Here is an 18,140-nt window from a genome sequence, read left to right as displayed (position 1 = left end):
TTTTTTTTCATATTTACTCGTTCAGTAGAAGAATATCTTTAAGCTGGGATGCATTTGTTTCATATCTGTTTTGAACGTGAATATGAATATACTTGGTCTACAGATACATTGTCTTATTGTAGGGCTGTGCATTGGCAGTAATCTGGTGATACGATACGCATCACAATACAGGGATTATGATTCAATATATTGCGATTAAAAGAAAAATCTAATATCAGGACAACTGTCATAAAGAACATAAAATAAAATAAAAGTAAAGAAAAGTTAACTTTAACAATGGGATCTGCAATTGTAACTAGTTTTTTTTTTCTTTTTTCTAACCTTTATTTAACCAGAAAGACCTCTTCAAATTAAGAATCTCTTTTTCAAGAGTGTCCTGGCCGAGACAGGCAGCAACGTAAGTTACAGACAGACAGACAGCGTAAAGCTCTTAAACAAGCAATATGAAACACACAATAAGATTACTATGAAGGAAAGGCAAAAAGTGTGTTAATATCTACTAGAAATGAACCATAAAAATGCACAAAAACAGCAACTACACATGATCACAAAGACCAGCTAAGACACACTGTGACATTGGCATATAGGAGATTGTGCACAAATATCCTGCAACAGTACTTTGAGACGGCCGAGAGGAACCAAAGAGTGCAAGTCCTTCTGCAGAAGATTCCACATATAAAGAGCTGCATACATGAATGTTTGATTGCCAAACTCTGTACGTAGGAAAGATAGATTACAGCACTGTCCTCGAGTAGTTGGGGGTGTCGACACAACATAAAATAAACCACTGCCACAAATCTTTGCAGGTAAACTATTCATTAGAAATGGATTCGTCTTTCCAATCAGTCAATCCAGTTTATTGTCATTTTACCGTACATCTGTTTGGAATGAGACCGTGTTTGTCTGAGATCAAGGTGGAACATTGATAAGAAGAACACAACATTTATACAGCACAGCACAGTCCGCACCTGAGCCTTCATACCTAAGATATACAAGAGCAGGTTAAAATAGTAAAAACAATAAAATTAAAAGTAGTATTATGGGCATCAGTACAATATCACACAACATAATATCGCATTACTCAAGTGTATCGATATTCTCTTTCACCCCCACTTACTCTGTGTGCTTCCCTTCCATTTTTATTGTTTAACCTGACTGTGTACGACTGTCCTATCATCATCACTGTTCTGTTCCGGACGACTTCTGTCACATGATGAAGTCTAACCTAAACGTTCAGCAAAGTTTCTGTTTGACAGCAGAGAGGAGACACTTGATATCCTTCATGATGAACAGCATCTTCTGGTCCTGTGCTGGCCAGATGACTCACCTCAGTGCCATAGGACGCACTGACATGTCTCAATATTCAGTATTCGTCAATATTTAGAACATGGATTCGTCTAACCTCCAAATGAAACATGAGAGTAGCAGAAGACTTTTACACCATAAATTGATGCAGAGAGGCAGGATTCCACCCAATGTTGAAACAAACCTACACAATTTACTCTTCTGTATTTCCTGTTTCTCCTGTCTCGTTGCCCCTCTGTGTTGTTGTTCCTCCCTCACGTGAACAGTGCCAGCTGCAGTCTCTCCCAATTCTCAGACTTATTCTTTTCCATCCGTGCAGCTGTTTGCTCAACAGTTTCATAAAAAAAGGATTATTGTTGTTGTTATAATCAGGGAGGGTAATTGGCACAAACTGTGTTATTGATAGCTCTGTGCCAACACGTAAAAACAATGTTTTTTAGCCCAAATGGCTCTTGTATTTAATTTTATTTGAAGCCACAGCTAGCCTGCTGTTACCATTAGCATATTTTACTTTTCTGTGTGTGTGTGTTTCTGTGTGTGTGTGTGTGTGCGCAGGTAAGCAGGTTATCCACCCGGGGCAGATTCAGGCTGTGCAGGAAGAGTTCTCCCCGAGTCCTGAGAGGGTCCAGTGGGCCAAAGAGCTCATTGCTGCTTTTGATGAACACCAAAAGGAAGGAAAGGTAACGCTGACTTAAACAACAACTCTGCTGGTTGTTTACTAGATATAATTTAACTCAGGTTTCAATCTCATTTAAATGTCATTTTAGTTGTTAAACAGAACATCGTTTTTTCCCAAATCAGTTAAAAGATACACTGACTTCACAAAAAAAACATAATTTATTTCACGCAAACTTTCTCAAACGTGCGTCTCCAGCATGACACACAACCCATGACAGTGTGTGGAGATGACAGGAGTCTTTCTCTGCTCTGAGACTCACACTGATCCTTTTGTGTCCCCTCTCACACACCTCTGTAGTTCCAGAGAATACATACTGTACACCCCTGGGTGAACATAGGAGACAAGTGAGGAGGGGGGGAGGGGGGGTTGAGCCAATTAAGTGTACAATATTATTGTTCCTAATTTAGTGCATGGTTGGATCCTGTGTGTCGAGCTCTGTGGGCTATCTACTGAGGTAATACACAATCTGCCCACACCTCTCTCCCTGCCAGGGCTGCTCCTACTAAGCATCGCCCGAGGGATTCATATCCTACCCATCCCTCTGCCGCCGTGTGTGTGTGTGTGTGTGTGCGTGTGTGTTCCAGCCTGTGGGTGAGCGAGGGTTTGAACAGCGAGCAGGGTCAGTCCCTTTGTCTCACAACACGACAGGTGCTTGTTTTTAATAATTCTCACCTCCAGCTATCGACTGCGTTTTTCGGACTTGAGGTTTCTTGGAGATCTTTAGAAGAAGTATTTTATTCCAGGAGATGTTTAATTCAAAAATTTTAATGCAATTTTCTTTGCAGCTTCTAATGGTTCCCATGACTGTGTATGTTTTCTGCCACTGCTCGGTACATTTTCATCTGCAACTTCCTGTTTCCTGTAATAAATTACTTTGTTATGTATTAATTCGTACAGATTTAAAACCGTATTAAAGTCTGAAAACCAAATTTTGTTATGCCACATCTCCATACACACATGATACAAGATGGCTCTCGAAAAGTGGCATGTCGTGTAGCAACGATTAATCGATTAGTTGTCAACTATTAGATTAATCAGCAACAAATTTGATAATCAGTTAATCGGTTTGAGTAATATTTAAAGGGGGAAAAAAGTCAAAATTCTCTGATTTTAGCTTCTTAAATCTAAATATTTTCTGGTTTCTTTACTCCTCTACGACAGTAAATGGGATATCGTTGGGTTGTGGATGAAACAAGACATTTAAGGGCGTCCTCTTGGGCTTTTGGAAACACTGATAGACATTTTATCGACCAAAAAACCGAATCAATTATTCAAGAAAATAACCAACGGATTAAGCGACAATGGAAATATTTTAATTCCAGTTCTAATGTTGGGTTTTTTTTGTACGATATTCTACTTCCTGTATCTGTAGACGCCATTCTTCACCTGCGAAAGTGCATTGTATTCGTCTGGTCTAACGTTTCTCTTTCTGCTCTCACCTCTGTTGTATAAACCTGTCCAGGGTGCGTTCACCTTCCGCGGCAGCATGATCGACATGCCCTCGGTGAAGCAGGCACAGAACATCGTGACGCTCTCCGTCGTGGTGCCAGAGAAATGACACGACTGGTAGGAAGAAACCGGAGAGGAACCGCACAGCCAAACGCTGACGGGAGAGGTCAAAGGATAAAGGAACTGTTGCAGGTTTCATGACAAAAGTCGCACTTCAGAAGCTTATAGACTATCAGACACACGTGGGTGCTGGTTTGTGGTGTTTAATTTAAGTTTTTAATAACTGTTGAAATGTTTTAAATGTTGTCGCAGTGGAGTTTAAAAGTTTAAAATCTACCTTCAGATGTTTTGACAATGTAAAATCTGCACACGGTGAGAACAAGCAGCAGATCTGCCTCTTGAAACCATCACTGCCCTGTGTGGCCACATTTCTTGGCACGCTCCGCAGTGTGCGCGCCATCATGCCACTCTCCAGTGTGTGTGTGTGCCCATGCCACCCATCTCTCCCAGGTCATGATGAATGCTCTCCCATCTCCATGGTCCAGGCAGCTGGGCGAAAGGGTAAACAAACACAACAAGCTACTGTTGTGGGTCTATTCATTAGGGCCTCCTAGTCTTCCAGTCAGGCCTCAGCCCCCTGCCCAGGGCCTGACTCACAAACATCAAAGTGGGGGGAAAAAAAACACAGATGGAAGTGCGTAAACTCACGATTTAGCTTTTTTGTGTCAGTCTCCTTAGTAAAGACATGCAGCTCGCCCTGTGGCAGCTGCGAGCCTGCGGTCCTGATGAGGAAGGCGTGTGGCGTCGGACACACCATGACCTGTACGACAAATAAACACTGCGTACGTGCACATGCTGCGGCATTTAACTCAGAGTTAACCTGGATTTGAAAGTCTTGTTCACCTGTTTTTCATCTTCAAATGGTCACTTTTATAAAATAATGAACTCCCGGACAAGTTGAGTAAAGTCGTTTGTTGCGTTGTCACAAATAAAAGTACAATGGGGCTCTGTGGAGCGCCTGTGCACGTCTGACTTCCAGAGACAGTGAAGTGGGTGTGATGTTAGAGTGAGACAGATTAGTGGCCATGTTGCTCCAGCAGACCAGGACCGAGGCTTTGTCTCTCTGACTGCGGATGGGAGGATAATTGGGGGGGTGTTGAATGGTTAATAGTGCCATTGGTGACCATGGTAATGAAAGGCACCATACCTCCCCTACCCCACCTCATCCACTCATCTCTCCCTCGCTCTCTCTCCACTACTGTATGATCTATTGTGTCTGGGGCAGGACTGTGGTCTGTGCCAGGCCAGGCCAGACAAAAAAAGATCGAAGGCACTCCTGCGCCCAGCCAAAGACCCCAACAGTAAGCTGTCTCTTTGGCATTTGGCCACATATTTCCCTCACCCCTGGCTCACTTTTTTTTTGCTTGTCGGGAATTCAAATTCAGCTTGTTTGTTTGTTTTCGCCCAATCTACCATTATACCCCGAGGTTGGTGGACAAAACTGCTATTATGTGTGACTTTCATTAAATAAATCCACAAACATGATTTGGGTAGATCCGATTTTGAGAGACGGAGACCAGCCGTATCTCAGAGTTGACTCAAATGTCAGTTACAGAATTGTGCTGAGTGCATAATGTGTCTTGTTTTTGGTTTTGTCATGAAAATGGGCTATGCAGATTTTGATTAAACTTCCAAACACTTTACTGTGACTTTTTAAACTTTAATTAATGTCTCATTTATTGCAGCTAAATCTTGTTTGCAATCTGAAATGAATGCAGAGTGAAAACCGACTTTGCTATCTGTGTAAATTTGTTAAAATGCCATCAAATTTAACTTTTAATTGTTAAAATCATAGGTGTAGATCTCTGTGAAGACACATGGGACACTTGTCCTTACAGTATTTAGAACTTGAGCATTTGTGCCCACTCATAAAAACACAAAAATAGACAAAATTGAAGACATTTACACCAAAAATTGATGCAAAAAAGGTGCAAACTGGTGCAGAAAAATCACCAGAATGCAGGAAATGAAGTGTTTTATGGTAAAGATATTTATTATTGTTTCATTTCTGTCCTCCACAATGTTGAAACAAAACCTGTGCCTTTAATAAATACAATTGAAGAGCTCTCTGACAGTTCCATATCATAGTTTGACACTAAATATCGTCTCCATCAATATGTGTTGAAATAAAATAAAGTTGCCAGTGTATGAACAGGCCATTTTCTTAAGATTAATGCATTGGAGCATGTAATGCTTTGAGATGTAATTTAAAATTTGAAAGTTTTATCCTCTCAAGTGTTTTATAAATCCGTCCCCACTGACTCAGAGTACAGCAGAAGTGCACAATAGGCCTGCAGAAAGTCATTCTGCAGCACTCAGACTGGAACAGAGGCTCACCAGGTGACTTTAGTGGCGAAGGAGGCCAGTGTGACGGGACAACTTGGCTTTCCCAAGCTGCTCTGCACCAACAGGTGTCCCCACAGACAGGAAGGAAGATCTCTAAGCGGAGGAAGCAGCACAGGGCATCACGCAGGGACGAGGCAAAAAAAGGGCAACTCTTGTGAGGGGGAGCAGGAAATAATTTGGCCAGTTTAGAGTCCAAGAAAAGACAACATCCTTCTTTTAAGACACATATTATGATTTTGCTCTTATGTGATGTTGTCTCAGCCCTCCCCCTCTCTGATTAAAGGTAAAACAAACTCCTTTGCTTTTCATGCAGCTCGTTTTTGCGCAGCAATTCAGAAGAAAAAAACATTTGCAAAAAGCCAAAAGATTTCTGTGACATCTTTGTAGATTAGAGGAATGCATCCCTGTCTGCCTCCGCTGTGTAATTCTACATGACATTTCTATTATGCGTGGAACTGATATAATCTCCTCAGTCCGCTCGGCACTTTTATTTAAATACATCTCTCTGCTATTCCCTGAGAGAGTAAATTACAATTAACACGATTATAACCTCACAAAATTGTGACGGGAATCAATTAGGCTGCGAGCAGTATTTCATAGCCCGGTAATGTGTTGGTCGAGATTGCTTTCATAAATTATGAGGGACAGCGCAGGCGGAGAAAATGCATGTATGCAAAACACTGTCAGAGGAAAATTAAAACGAAATGTTTTACATATTTTTCCATTAATCTAAATGGGACCCGTGTGGCAAGGATGGTTTTATTCTAATTCCCCGCCCGGGGATGCCCAAATAATGACTTGATGTTTTAATAGACTTCTAATGACAATATATGACAAAGTAATTGCAGCAAAAGATTATTCTAAAGCAATAAAATACCTCGTTATTGTAGCTGCAGCACAGTTTGAGAAGTGTAAACCTATTAGCAAAAATGGCTTGAGATATAACGTGTGCAGAGCTGATCAACATAAAACATTTAGTTTAAGCCAATTAACTCTGTTTCAATATTTAGGAATATTGTTTAAATAAATTAGAGCTTTTCTTTTTTCTTTTTTTTTTTTGTTTAAATAAATTAGAGCTTTTCTTTTTTCTTTTTTTTTTTCTTTTTCAAAATGGCTCCAAAAGGCCATCATGTGAGAGAAATGTGACACAACTATTACAGTCGGTTGTTAATTTTGCAGCAGCCCTGAGGCAGACAACAAAATGTTTTTTTAATTATCAATTATGGCTCTCAAAAATAATAATAAAAAGGCTTTAAATTAAAAAGAAATTAGCTCTGTTATACTTTCTTTTCAAGACTGGCATTCTTATCTTGTAGGAATGTGGAATAAGCTGCCAGAAAAGTGGTTGCACCGGGTTTTTTTAAAATTAATTTAAGCATAAAATAATGATGATAATGTAAAATAAATCAAAAGCTGTTAATAAAATCTTCACTTTTTACTTTTATTTATTCTATTTGGGTCATTTTTCTATTACTGACAGGCTGCACTAACATTTTCTGCTGCTTTATTCTGAATATTAGAGGAATAATTGTTTAATATTTTCCCTCTGAAACCACAGAAAGCAGTGGTTTTCTTTCCTTAATTCCCCGCTGCTGACAGCCGCATGTCCGGCCCCATTTCTTTCCCTCCTCTCTCAGTCTCTGTCTCTTCTCCAGTGCGTTTGCATGATATGAAATTCACCGCGGCCTGCGTGTGCTGCCTGAGTGATCTGGCACATGTGGACCATTACTAACTTCATTTGAGGAGACCTTTTGTCTGAGTGTCCCCGTCAGCGTGGCAGTGCGAGGGGACGGAGCGGCGTGTCACGACTCTGGATCAGACATGTTAAATCCCAACTTTTATTTCTTTTCCCACCTTCATATTGTTATATTTTTAATGCAGCATCATAAACACACCTCCATAAGGCCTCATGTGACGCAAAAATCATTTTAAAATTGCCTAAAAATACATTTTCTGTACAAATTTTGCTCATGTAAGTGGATTTTTTTGGTCAAAGCAGATCAAATTTAGTCAGTTTTATCCCAAAAAAAGCTGCCTTGACAGGTATATAAATATTTTGGAGCTGTATAGCTGCAGCCCACCTGCACTATCATAAAGGTGATGGGCGTGGAGGCGACTTCTCTGTTTAATTTAACCCACCAAACACTCCCAGGCCTCCTTACATTCGAGGCCTTGCGTGCTTCCTGCAGAGTTTAGCTCCTGGAGGTCCGTTTCTCTTAAAGTCCAGGCAGCCCGGGGTGTGTTTACCTGGCGGGTTAATATCATCTGCAGTTTGTGAAGACAAAAAATAAAGAAATGAAACACACGTGAGGCTGTTAACATCCTCCCCCTCAGAGGTGTTGTCTCCTATGCAAATTAGGATGCTGTCCCATTAAAAAAAAAGTAGTTAAATTCTAGTCGGGTTTTCTTTTCTTTTTTTTTAATATAGGTAAAAATATTTTTAGGTGACTTTACCTTCCTCCTCTTGGCCTGACTCCCCCCAGACTCCCTTCTCCTTAACGGGCTCAGATCAAAGGCTGACCGGCCCCGGCGGAGACCACTAAAATCCGCCCGCTTTGTCTGCTGTTGCCAGGAGTGAGGAAGGGTGTCGGGGAGGAGGAGGAGGAGGTGGTGGTGGAGGAGGAGGAGGAGGAGGAGGAGGAGGGGTGGCATGGTAATGAGACTCGTTACAGAGCGACAAAAAGTCTCTGCAACTTTTTCGTTTCTTTTTTTTTTAACCTCAAGTGTCCATCTGTCGTCAGATCTGACTCAAGTTTCATGTACTTCAACTTCACTGCAGCACTTTTATTATATATATAATGTACTTTATTTCCAGTGGATGACATCAGCATATTTTCATGTTAAAGTCCAAACAATAACCTGTCATCAGTGCGCATTTTTTCCATCCGAAATTTGGATGAAAATGTCTCCGTATCTCCATATTTGCGCACCGTTAATTGAATGACTAGAGCCGCACCTAAGAGTTCCTCCTGACTCCTGTTTGTTTGTTTGTTGTCCCTGAACGCACCAGACAAGACAGACCAATAGAAACTTTACGCGACCGCCACAGACAGTTTAAGGGAGTTTAAAAAAAAGTAACAGCACCTCATAAAATGAACATGTCTGCGGAGGTCTGTGGCCATACACAGACACGAGCGCAGATCAGATCTCACACCTGCCTCTAGCAGCTAATTAGGCAGTAAAATGTAAAGCCAGTGCCAAATGACTGATGGCTTCCATATTTTTCTCCTATTGGAAATGTGATTAAACATTCTTGGACACCAATGCGCATATAGGCAGGGTTATTCGACTTTACGCATATAAAATGTGTGTGCGCACTGATGCGCGTCTGATCCTGCTCTGCTCCCTTTGTTCTTGTCTGTTACCTGGATGGTATCAATATCTGAGGCTCTTATGTGAACGGTTTCACTTTAGCTTCATTGAACCTCACATTCTTTTCGATTAACACGATGTTTTGGAGAAAATGTATGACTTTTTTTGGACATTGAGAACTTTTTATGGAGTGTTTTAGTGGTAAATTAGAGGGTGTGTCAACTGCATGCGTCAGAGTTTAAAGTTCACAACCAAATATTGATAATAAATTAATAATATATGCTGTTCCTTTTGAACTTTTCACTTCTAACGAGAGCCATTTTCCTCATTAGAATCATTTCCAACTTTATTTTGAGCGTTTAAATGATTTGAATTCGCTCATAAGTCCCCATTTCTTTGCACAATCGAAAACCAAGCTCCTGATCTGCACCCGCCTCTCTGTCTCTCTGTGCCGTTGAGCAGGTGGAGGCCGCGCACCTGCACACACAGCTGCGCGCACCTTGTTATTGCTGCCGCTGCTTGACGCACAGATGAGCGCAGCACACGGCCAACAACACAATCCCGACAATATAAACCTCTCCAGTGCCACCGCTCTCAGCCTCAGCGTGCTTCACTTCTTTTTTTGTGTGTATGCAGGGGCACCAACACATGCACTATTTCTTTGAATAATTTGGGCGCGCTCATCAGTAATTCCTAAATAGAAATAGCAAACAAAACATCTGTTTTTATTAAATATTCTGTTTGCACAAGCAGGACATGGATGTGTATATTTATATATCCCAACCGTCTCGCCGTCTATCTCTTGTTTGTCATGCTCCGGACTTCAACATGACACCATCTAATCCAATTAAACACGATAACCCTGGACTCACGTATTATTCTCTCCTTTTTTCCCTTCAAGTTGCTGACAAGCACTCTTGGTTTTGTGTGAAAGAGAGAGTCAAGAGCCCTCTCTTAATCCCGGGCACGACTAGGAGTGATTGAAAAGTGAAAGAAACCCCTCATTGGTCCTCGAGCTGGATGGTGTTTTCTTTGTCCAGTACTCTGGCTTTTTGTTTAGCCCCGGTCATCACGCATAGCACTCCATTCTTCCAGCTCTTTAAAGGGGAAATCACGTCTACTGAGCTGGTGACAGTTATTAGTTTGTGTCAGGGAGGAATCTGCTTTATTGAAACGTAGGAAATAATCACAAGTAGTCTCATTATGTTGCAGTTAAAACTTGCTGTAATCCAAGCAGAAAGCTAATTAGGATTTAGGAAACAATTCTAATTTTTTTGGTCATTTAAAGTGTGCCTAATTAGTGGTTTGTTTAAATGGTTTAAGCAGATTAAAAAATGACATAACATTCACCCCTCTCACACACAAGCAAACTTCTGCGTAAAATTTCTGAAAAACATCTGAATAATCACAATTTTTCAAATATAAAAAATACTGGTAAAACATGCATGTAAAGTTTCATTGTGCTGTTTAATTTTTTTTTTCTATTTTTAAAGTGTTTCTGGTGGAAAAAAAGGCGACGTGGTTGCGAGAAGCAGGAGCCGACATAACATATTGTAGGTGTTGCAAAATGACAGGTAATTGACATTAATCCGCTCTCTCTGAGACTCAGGGGGGATCTAAAGTAAATGGGGATACGGTTAATGAAGCACCACTTGCCCTTTGAATCTCGGTCACAGTGTGCAGCGGGGAAGTTTGGAGAAACTTCATCCGTTTACTTTCCCGTTGCCTGCGTCATAAAATATGACGAGGACTTCTGTGACAAAATGGTGAGGAAATATTGGACTGTTGGAGCGCGTGCAGTCACAATTAAAAAGCAACAAACTCTGGATTATTAGCACGTGAACTTTTCCAAGTGATGACTCAGTTTATTGCGCTCAGTTTGTGTGACATCTCTGAGGCGTTGTGAAATTGATGCGTGCCTAACAGGCTCTAATAATGCGCCATTACCAATAGCCTTTCAGTTTCCCCGCGACCGCGAGGGTTGTTATTATGCTTATTATAATTCATATTGGGAGTCCTCCCTATAGGAGCTGTGACAGACAGACAGAGGCCAGGTGGGAGAGGTAGACTCGGAGCGTAAGGAGTCGCACCTCTCCTCTCCATGCGCACGCCGCTCGGTGCTACAGGGGCCTGCGTAATGAGGGCACCTATGGGGGCCCTCCTGGATGGAGAGGTGTCCTAACCTCGCCACGGCCGGTCAGAACTGAAGCACCGACACCTGCGCGTCACCCTCCTCCTCCTCCTCTTGGCTCCCCCCCCGGGGGCAGCGCCTGCCACAGCCCCCCCATCACATAGAGTTCATACTCCGCGCACAACTTTTGACAACGATAATGATGTGCATGGTGATGCTGAAAATCTAAGGAGGGGCTGCAGTAGGGAAATAAGGACTCTCCGTGTCTGTGCAGGGGAGGGGCCCCTTGCATTTGCTCCTCAGGACCAATTCACTTCTGATAGAAAAGCACCACTCTGCAGCCTCCCACTGAACTGATGAATGCATAATCTGCTGGCCAGTCCTCTCACAATCCTGAAAACAGTTTATATTCAAATCTCTGCTATAAAACATAAAAACAGACACAAACAAAACAAGTAATGTTTATAATCATTCTCCACCTTATATTTTTTGAATTTTGGGCGAACTATCAGTCATGGTAGCAAAATATCGCCATCTCTCAAGGTTCAGTGTGACTAAGATGGATAAGCTTTGATAGTTTGTGAGATATACTGTCATTTACCATGGCAAGTGTCTAGGAAGGGCCAAAAGGTGCCCATCCCCAACGGAGCTGGCCTAATTATACAATTAGTCTTGTGATTGGGACAGTCCAGAGCTAAGTGTCCTGTGGGACAACCAGACACATTATGGCTGTCATCAGTATCTTCACAGCAAGTAAAAGAGCCCAGCCTAATAAGTGTGCTGCGTACGTCCTTAGATGAGGTGGAGGGTCTCTTTGATTCAACAGAATTTCTTGAACGCCAGCGAGGGCCAAATGTCTTCTCTGCAGCACAAAGCGAGGCAGGGACTGGAAAAAAAAAAAAGTGTATAGAGAGCTGTTTCCTGGACCCCATTAATACCATAGGTCATCTTGGTATTCAATCATTTATGTCTTAAGCCTCATCTGGGGCCTCAGCGGACCAACACCACATCTCTTTGAAGCCATCGGTCAGATGGAGACCCCCATATCTCAATCTCATTGCCTATCCAGCCATATATCCTTTCTGGCTTATCCCTGGTCAGTTGGAAACATCAAGACACCACATTTTCTTCTGCCCATCCAGAGCCATATCTGTCATTTCCAAACCCAAGTCTGTTAAAGAGAATGGGCGTGAGCCTTGTGATGTTTGGCTTCCACGCAGACACCTCCATGAAGTCAGAGGGAGGTCTTGGCTCTGCATGGTTGAGGAGGCAGTGGTGCCTCCACACTGGATACTTTACTGCTTGTGCACTGGCTTATCACATTGGATTAGAGCTCCAACAGTGAGACTGGAAACTGAGGATGATTGGTAACCAACTTCACCAGTTTGCCCATGATGAACGTAACTATGTGGAGACAGTCAGGTGTTCGTAGAGTCAAACCCTTATCTCTCACTGTCCTTTTTTATTACCAAGACTGATCCTTGTCTGCTTGTGTTCCCTCTCTCCTTACCTGAACCCTCTTCCTTTCCTCCTCTCTCCTCTCCAAGGATGCCCCCTCTTCCCTTCCCTCCAGCTGCGATAGAATGATTTCCCCCCACTCTAAATGCTGACCTTTTCTGCAATAAAAACCAGATGCATTCAGGGCCCGCCATCTGATGTTGGAGGCGTGATAGTTCTGCACAAATCTGGTGCTGATACCAATCTTTGCCCACAATGGAGAAAGTGATGGTGAGAAAGAAGACACAACAGAATGGGGGTGGATTAAAATGGTGGACTGGCACTATGCTTTTGAAATCATGTTGATCAATCATAGATAGGGTTTTTAAAAGATGTGTTTGGTTGGAATGGAAGGGAGATACATAGATTTGAATTTGATCAGTTGTGGTCAAAGTAATCCCTTAGAGAAATCACCAGAGGCCTTCGTCTGGTGTTTCTGTCCCAGGTTAGTTTTTAAGTAGCAGCATGTCAGACGTAGACTGTATCATGGAGTGTTTTGGTGCCACTTTTCTTTGTCCCTAAGCAGCCATTTACAAAACAAAATGCTTATTCTAAAATAAGCAAAACAGATTCAGAGTCACGCAGGATGTTCTTCATGTGCCAGAGACAACGCTGCTTCTTTTACTCTCAAGTACAGTGCGAGCAGAATCATCCCTGGACACAAATCAAAAATATCCTACACTTAAAAGTCCATCTGCTTCTCTTTTGATAGAGTATAGAGTTCACCATCTCCCTCCACCCCGTCAGTTTCCAAGTACGCTGAAGCCTACATCCTGCATTTAGAGGCTTTTAGGAAAGCCCTGTCATTCAATAAGAGACTACTGGGGCAGCATGCTCACGCTTATCTGCACTTTAGTTCCTACTTTCCGGCCGGTGGGCTATATAAGGGCCAGGTAGCAGGGCCCTGGCTCATGCGGTTGTCCGTGGACGACCTTGCTCTCCTCACCTACTGCCTTGGAGTGGCTCCCAGTCCTGGGATGGGGCTTTGGACCGGCACCAAGTCTCTACCCCCACAGATGTTACTGAGCCACCAGATATTATGTCAGTTTCTGAGTGATGTATCATGCTCTTCTGAATAACAGTGCATGACTGTAAAGTAGCTGTGATGCACGTGACAGCAGAGAATCAGTGAAGTAAACCCTCATCCTTTAAAAGATTTAGTTAGAATGGTATAAATATGGCTGCACTGGTGATGCACTAATCTGTCATGTTTCCACTTTAAATATTAACCACAATTAGATAGGTTGCTAAATTTATTTGAATGTAAGAAATCTACTTTATGTAATTGAAGTGATATATTTTATTTAATTAATCTCACACTAAGATTAATTTCAGATTTTAAAATATAATCTCTTAGTGCTGGTGCAAATATGTAGAGGCCACCCTTATGGTACATTTAATTGCAAATTTCCAACTGAATTTCTCTTTGATTATTGATTTGTTTCCTCTCATGTTAAAATTGTTTTTATTTTTCACTTTTTACTGTCTATTAAAAAAAAATTAAAAATAGAAAAAATACACAAATTAATTCCAGGATGGTAAATGAAGACACATATTTTAAAAAATAATTTGGAGAAATATATTTATTTTATGCTTTGACTCATATGAAACGTTTTAATGTATTTTTATTTATTACAATTGATGAAATAAATTAAGGAAAAACTATTTAAAATAAGCCTTCACTAACAGAGTTGCAGTGATATGTTGTTATGGCTGCTAGTTTTCTATTTTAGTGCCTCTTAGCTTTAGATTGAAGGTGAAAAACAACTGTCTACATGCCAAGAACAAACCAAAGTGCCTCCCAACACACACTGATCTGCACAGGTTGTGATTATATTTAATTGCTACGAAAACGCCATCATGCTTTTAGGCTGCTGAGCAAAACATATGAAGAAAAGGGGTATTTTTTTGTCATTAAAAATACAAAAATCCTGATGTGCTCACTGGATAATTGATTTAATGAAGTTCCTATGAAACTAAAAACCAAGTACAGGTCAGTTGAGTAACCCCCCGGCGCGCCCATTGTCAGATGTTTAACTCCCGCACTCCTTTGGGAAAGACATCGGGGCTAATAGGTGAAACCACAGCTGCTGAAGTTGGGCTGGAGAGGAGCGACATTCCCTCCTGCACACGTCCCAGAGTCCGTGCGTAAAACCGGGCATTAGAATTTAAAGTTTCCCCCCAGAGCTTCCGCGATCCGAGCATCAGGAGGAATCAGGAGGAAAGAATCCTTCCTCAAAAAACACACACAAGTTTGGAGTCGCTCCTTTAACTTGCTGCCGAGTTGTCCCCTGCAGGCTGCCAGTGCATGTACTGTAAAACCTATAGTGAGTGTTTCGCAGAGCAGAATAAAAGCAGAGTCTGTGCGCTCGCTTCTGCAGCAGGAGGAAGGGAAAAAGGAAAAAAAAACAGCTCCGTCTCAGTCTTTGGAGTTAAGAGTCTGGAGTTAACTGAGGGGGGAAAAGAGGTGCAACAGCAACTGGACTGCGTTGTTTTTCTGACTTGATCGTGAAACTTAAGACAGTAGGCAGGTAGGGAGCGTGGAGAAAAGTTGGCAAAACGCCTGGAGAGCAAATAATGTGGCCGTGAAACCCGCGAGTTTGTAAGAAAGAGGAGAATCTGAACAACGGAGGCTTCACACTGTGAGAAAGTTTAGACTTTGGGCGCGCAAACAGGTGTAAGTGATTGGACGTTAAATGTATTTGTAGTTCAAATCAGTACTTAATTTCACAGCAGAGTTTTACAGTGCACAGATATTATGGTGTCACTAAATTAAAACCCTCCTTTCTTGGGGATTTATAGTGTATTTAGAGGCATTTTTTATTACCCACATTAGGCAACATAAAAATGAGGGGAACTGTTTCTTTTCCTCTGAAACGTGGCCTATATTTCAGTGAAGTGCTCAGCCTGTTGGGCTTTAACTTCACTTAAGGGCAGGGGCGTAGGTTGTGTTTAAAAGCACTGGATGGGGGGGCACATTAAATGGCGGGGTCCGCCACAAAATCTTCAACATTTAACACTTAATTTTTTTTGCATTTTAGTGCATTTTTATTCACCGATTTGTGCTTTTTATTACGCCAAAATAAAAGTCCTTTCCATGTTCATGCTTTTATTCAAGGGGGATAAATGTTTTAAATATTGAGGGGGACATTTCCCCTGTTTGTGCTCCCCTGAAATCTACACCTGTAATGTGCCAAATACATTCTACTATTTACCCACACTCCCTATTTCTTATTTCCAGGGGTCTTTACTTCTGCTAATCACCCCATTCTTATTATTCACATGTCATGTGTCATGTTTATGAGCAAGAGAAGTGAGAAGAGAAGTGATTTAATGTGAGCAAAAAGCAGCCAAAGCTGTCACAAGGTGCTGCTGTTCTGCTGTATTTGGTTTCCGGGTGGGTGGGTGGGGGGGGGGGGTGGTGTCGTTGGATGCTTCCTCACACCTGCTTTCTTGCGCACAAAAATAAACCCAAAGTTAAATGTTAAAAAGCATCTTTTACCCCACAAATGTGAGCACTGTGTCTGTCGCCGTCAAGGTGAGCAAAACACGCCATCCCAGGCGCAGGTGCTCGGATCAAATGACCTGCTTTTTTTTTTTTTTTTAACCAGAGCCTCTTAACTTTTGTGACCAAAATGATCACTTCACAAGCCATTTTTCGTGCGCATTGTGCCAACAGCATTCAGGAGATGGATAATGCTTGTAAAGTCTGACAAGACGGCATTTGTTTTGGTTCTACGCTCGTCTGAGAAATTATCATTCAACCCCTTTAAAGGGCGCAATTGAGAAGCAGCGGCGTTTTCACTGCGACTTTTCGCTTTGTCCTCTCCAAAGTGGCGTCTGCATGTCTGACTCTGCCAGTTACTGATTTGCAGGCAGTATGTTAAGGTGGCCCATGTAAGTGATTTCCACGGGCATCCCACTAAAGGAGAACAAATCGCTGACAAAGGAGTGCCTTTCCCATTCAGCGGCGTCGTTAGGACAACCAAAAAGTATTTCTCAGATAATAAGTTCTACTTCAAAGCGTTTCTCACTGAAGGGTGACTGCTTCACTCCTTTTATTAAGTCTCCCCTCCTTTTAATGCCGAAGGAACTGTCTCTGGTTATTTTTCATCGTGTTTATTTTGTAACATTCATTGAGCTCTTGTTTCCAAACAGGACCTACAAGAGCAGGCGACTCTTTGGGCCCTTGGCCCTGTAAAAGTCCACGCACAAAACCAGAGGAGGCCCACAAGTGCTTATGCTTTGAATGAAGCAGCAGATTGAGTGTTTTTGGAAATGCTCAGAGGACAGCTATAAAATTGATAAAGGCGCTGTAAGACAACAGAACAAACCTGCAGTTGTTGCTTTAAAAAAAACGCTGCTTGGGTGTTTTTTATTTCCTGGCCTGTAAAATGTGATATTGTGGATTGTTTGCCTTCTGATCAAGTGTTTGCGTTTTATGGCTGCAGTCCCAACATCCTGCAGGTTGACCTGAGTCATGTGTCTTAATTGATGCAGCGTGGAAGCTCAGAATAATTTCCAGTGTGTGTTTTTCTTTTTTTTCGCAGTTTTTACGCACAGTGTAACCAGGTGTGTTTTCAGCTTGCGTGTCATCTACCTGCCACCGGTGTTTTCTTGCTAACACACATTTCAGCAGAGGGTGCATCCTGAGCTTTGATTATAGTTCATTTAGTGGCAGTTAGTGTTTTTCAGACACATTCAAACGTGCGCGTCTCACTCCCCAATTGCCATAGAAATCCTAACGCACCATGAAGACTGTCAAAGCGGCCAGCCTTCCTCTCAGAAGCTGCAGCCTTTGAAGTGGTGCAGGACTCGCGTTGGTCAATTTTAATTCTATAGACTGGACAGGCAACTCTTTGAAAGTGAGATTGTGCGTTTTAATGGAGGAAATAAGAGGGGGAACTTGTTTTATACACTCTATACAAGGCCTTGCGCATTGTCAGATATCTTTTTATCTTTTATTTTTCCCATGAATGATTCATGCCTCGGCTGCTTTGTGCTGTCGCGCCTTTCAGAGGTAGCGCCATCAGGGGGCTATAAGTTTTCCCATTAGCTCAGTGATTAGTTTATACCAGCCTCCTTGGCCCGTCAGGCCTTTTTCTGCACATAACAGTGAATATTTTATAGAAATGCCCGGATAGGAAGTGAACAAGTCTGCTTTTTCATCTCAGGTGAGAGTGACATTTATGTTTTGCTCACTCTCATTTACAACCCACATTAAAAATCTAATTATAGGCAATAAATGCACAGCTTCCAAAAAGTCTCACAGCCACAAAACTCCAGCTGAATTTCTGCCACTAATTTTCTAATTCCCAAAATCCAGTCATTAACCATAATAATGTGACACTTGCTAATTAG

General features: G+C 41.9%; 1 protein-coding gene across 1 annotated transcript in view; it reads left to right on the top strand.

Annotated features, from left to right (window-relative positions):
* The window catches only part of clybl (citrate lyase beta like), an 88,896-nt gene extending 83,762 nt beyond the window's left edge, over positions 1-5,134 (top strand). Inside the window, exons 7-8 of the mRNA XM_050048390.1 lie at positions 1,861-1,985; positions 3,447-5,134. Of these exons, the coding sequence (XP_049904347.1) occupies positions 1,861-1,985; positions 3,447-3,542 (221 nt within the window). The 3' untranslated portion in view covers positions 3,543-5,134. The remainder of the gene's footprint in view (positions 1-1,860; positions 1,986-3,446) is intronic.
* Positions 5,135-18,140: the final 13,006 nt, after the last annotated feature.

The sequence above is a fragment of the Epinephelus moara genome, chromosome 7, assembly GCF_006386435.1.
Source record: "Epinephelus moara isolate mb chromosome 7, YSFRI_EMoa_1.0, whole genome shotgun sequence".
Taxonomy (NCBI): Eukaryota; Metazoa; Chordata; class Actinopteri; order Perciformes; family Serranidae; genus Epinephelus; species Epinephelus moara.
The sequence above is the reverse complement of the archived record's forward strand: the minus strand, read 5'-3'. Positions and strand labels throughout refer to the sequence as shown.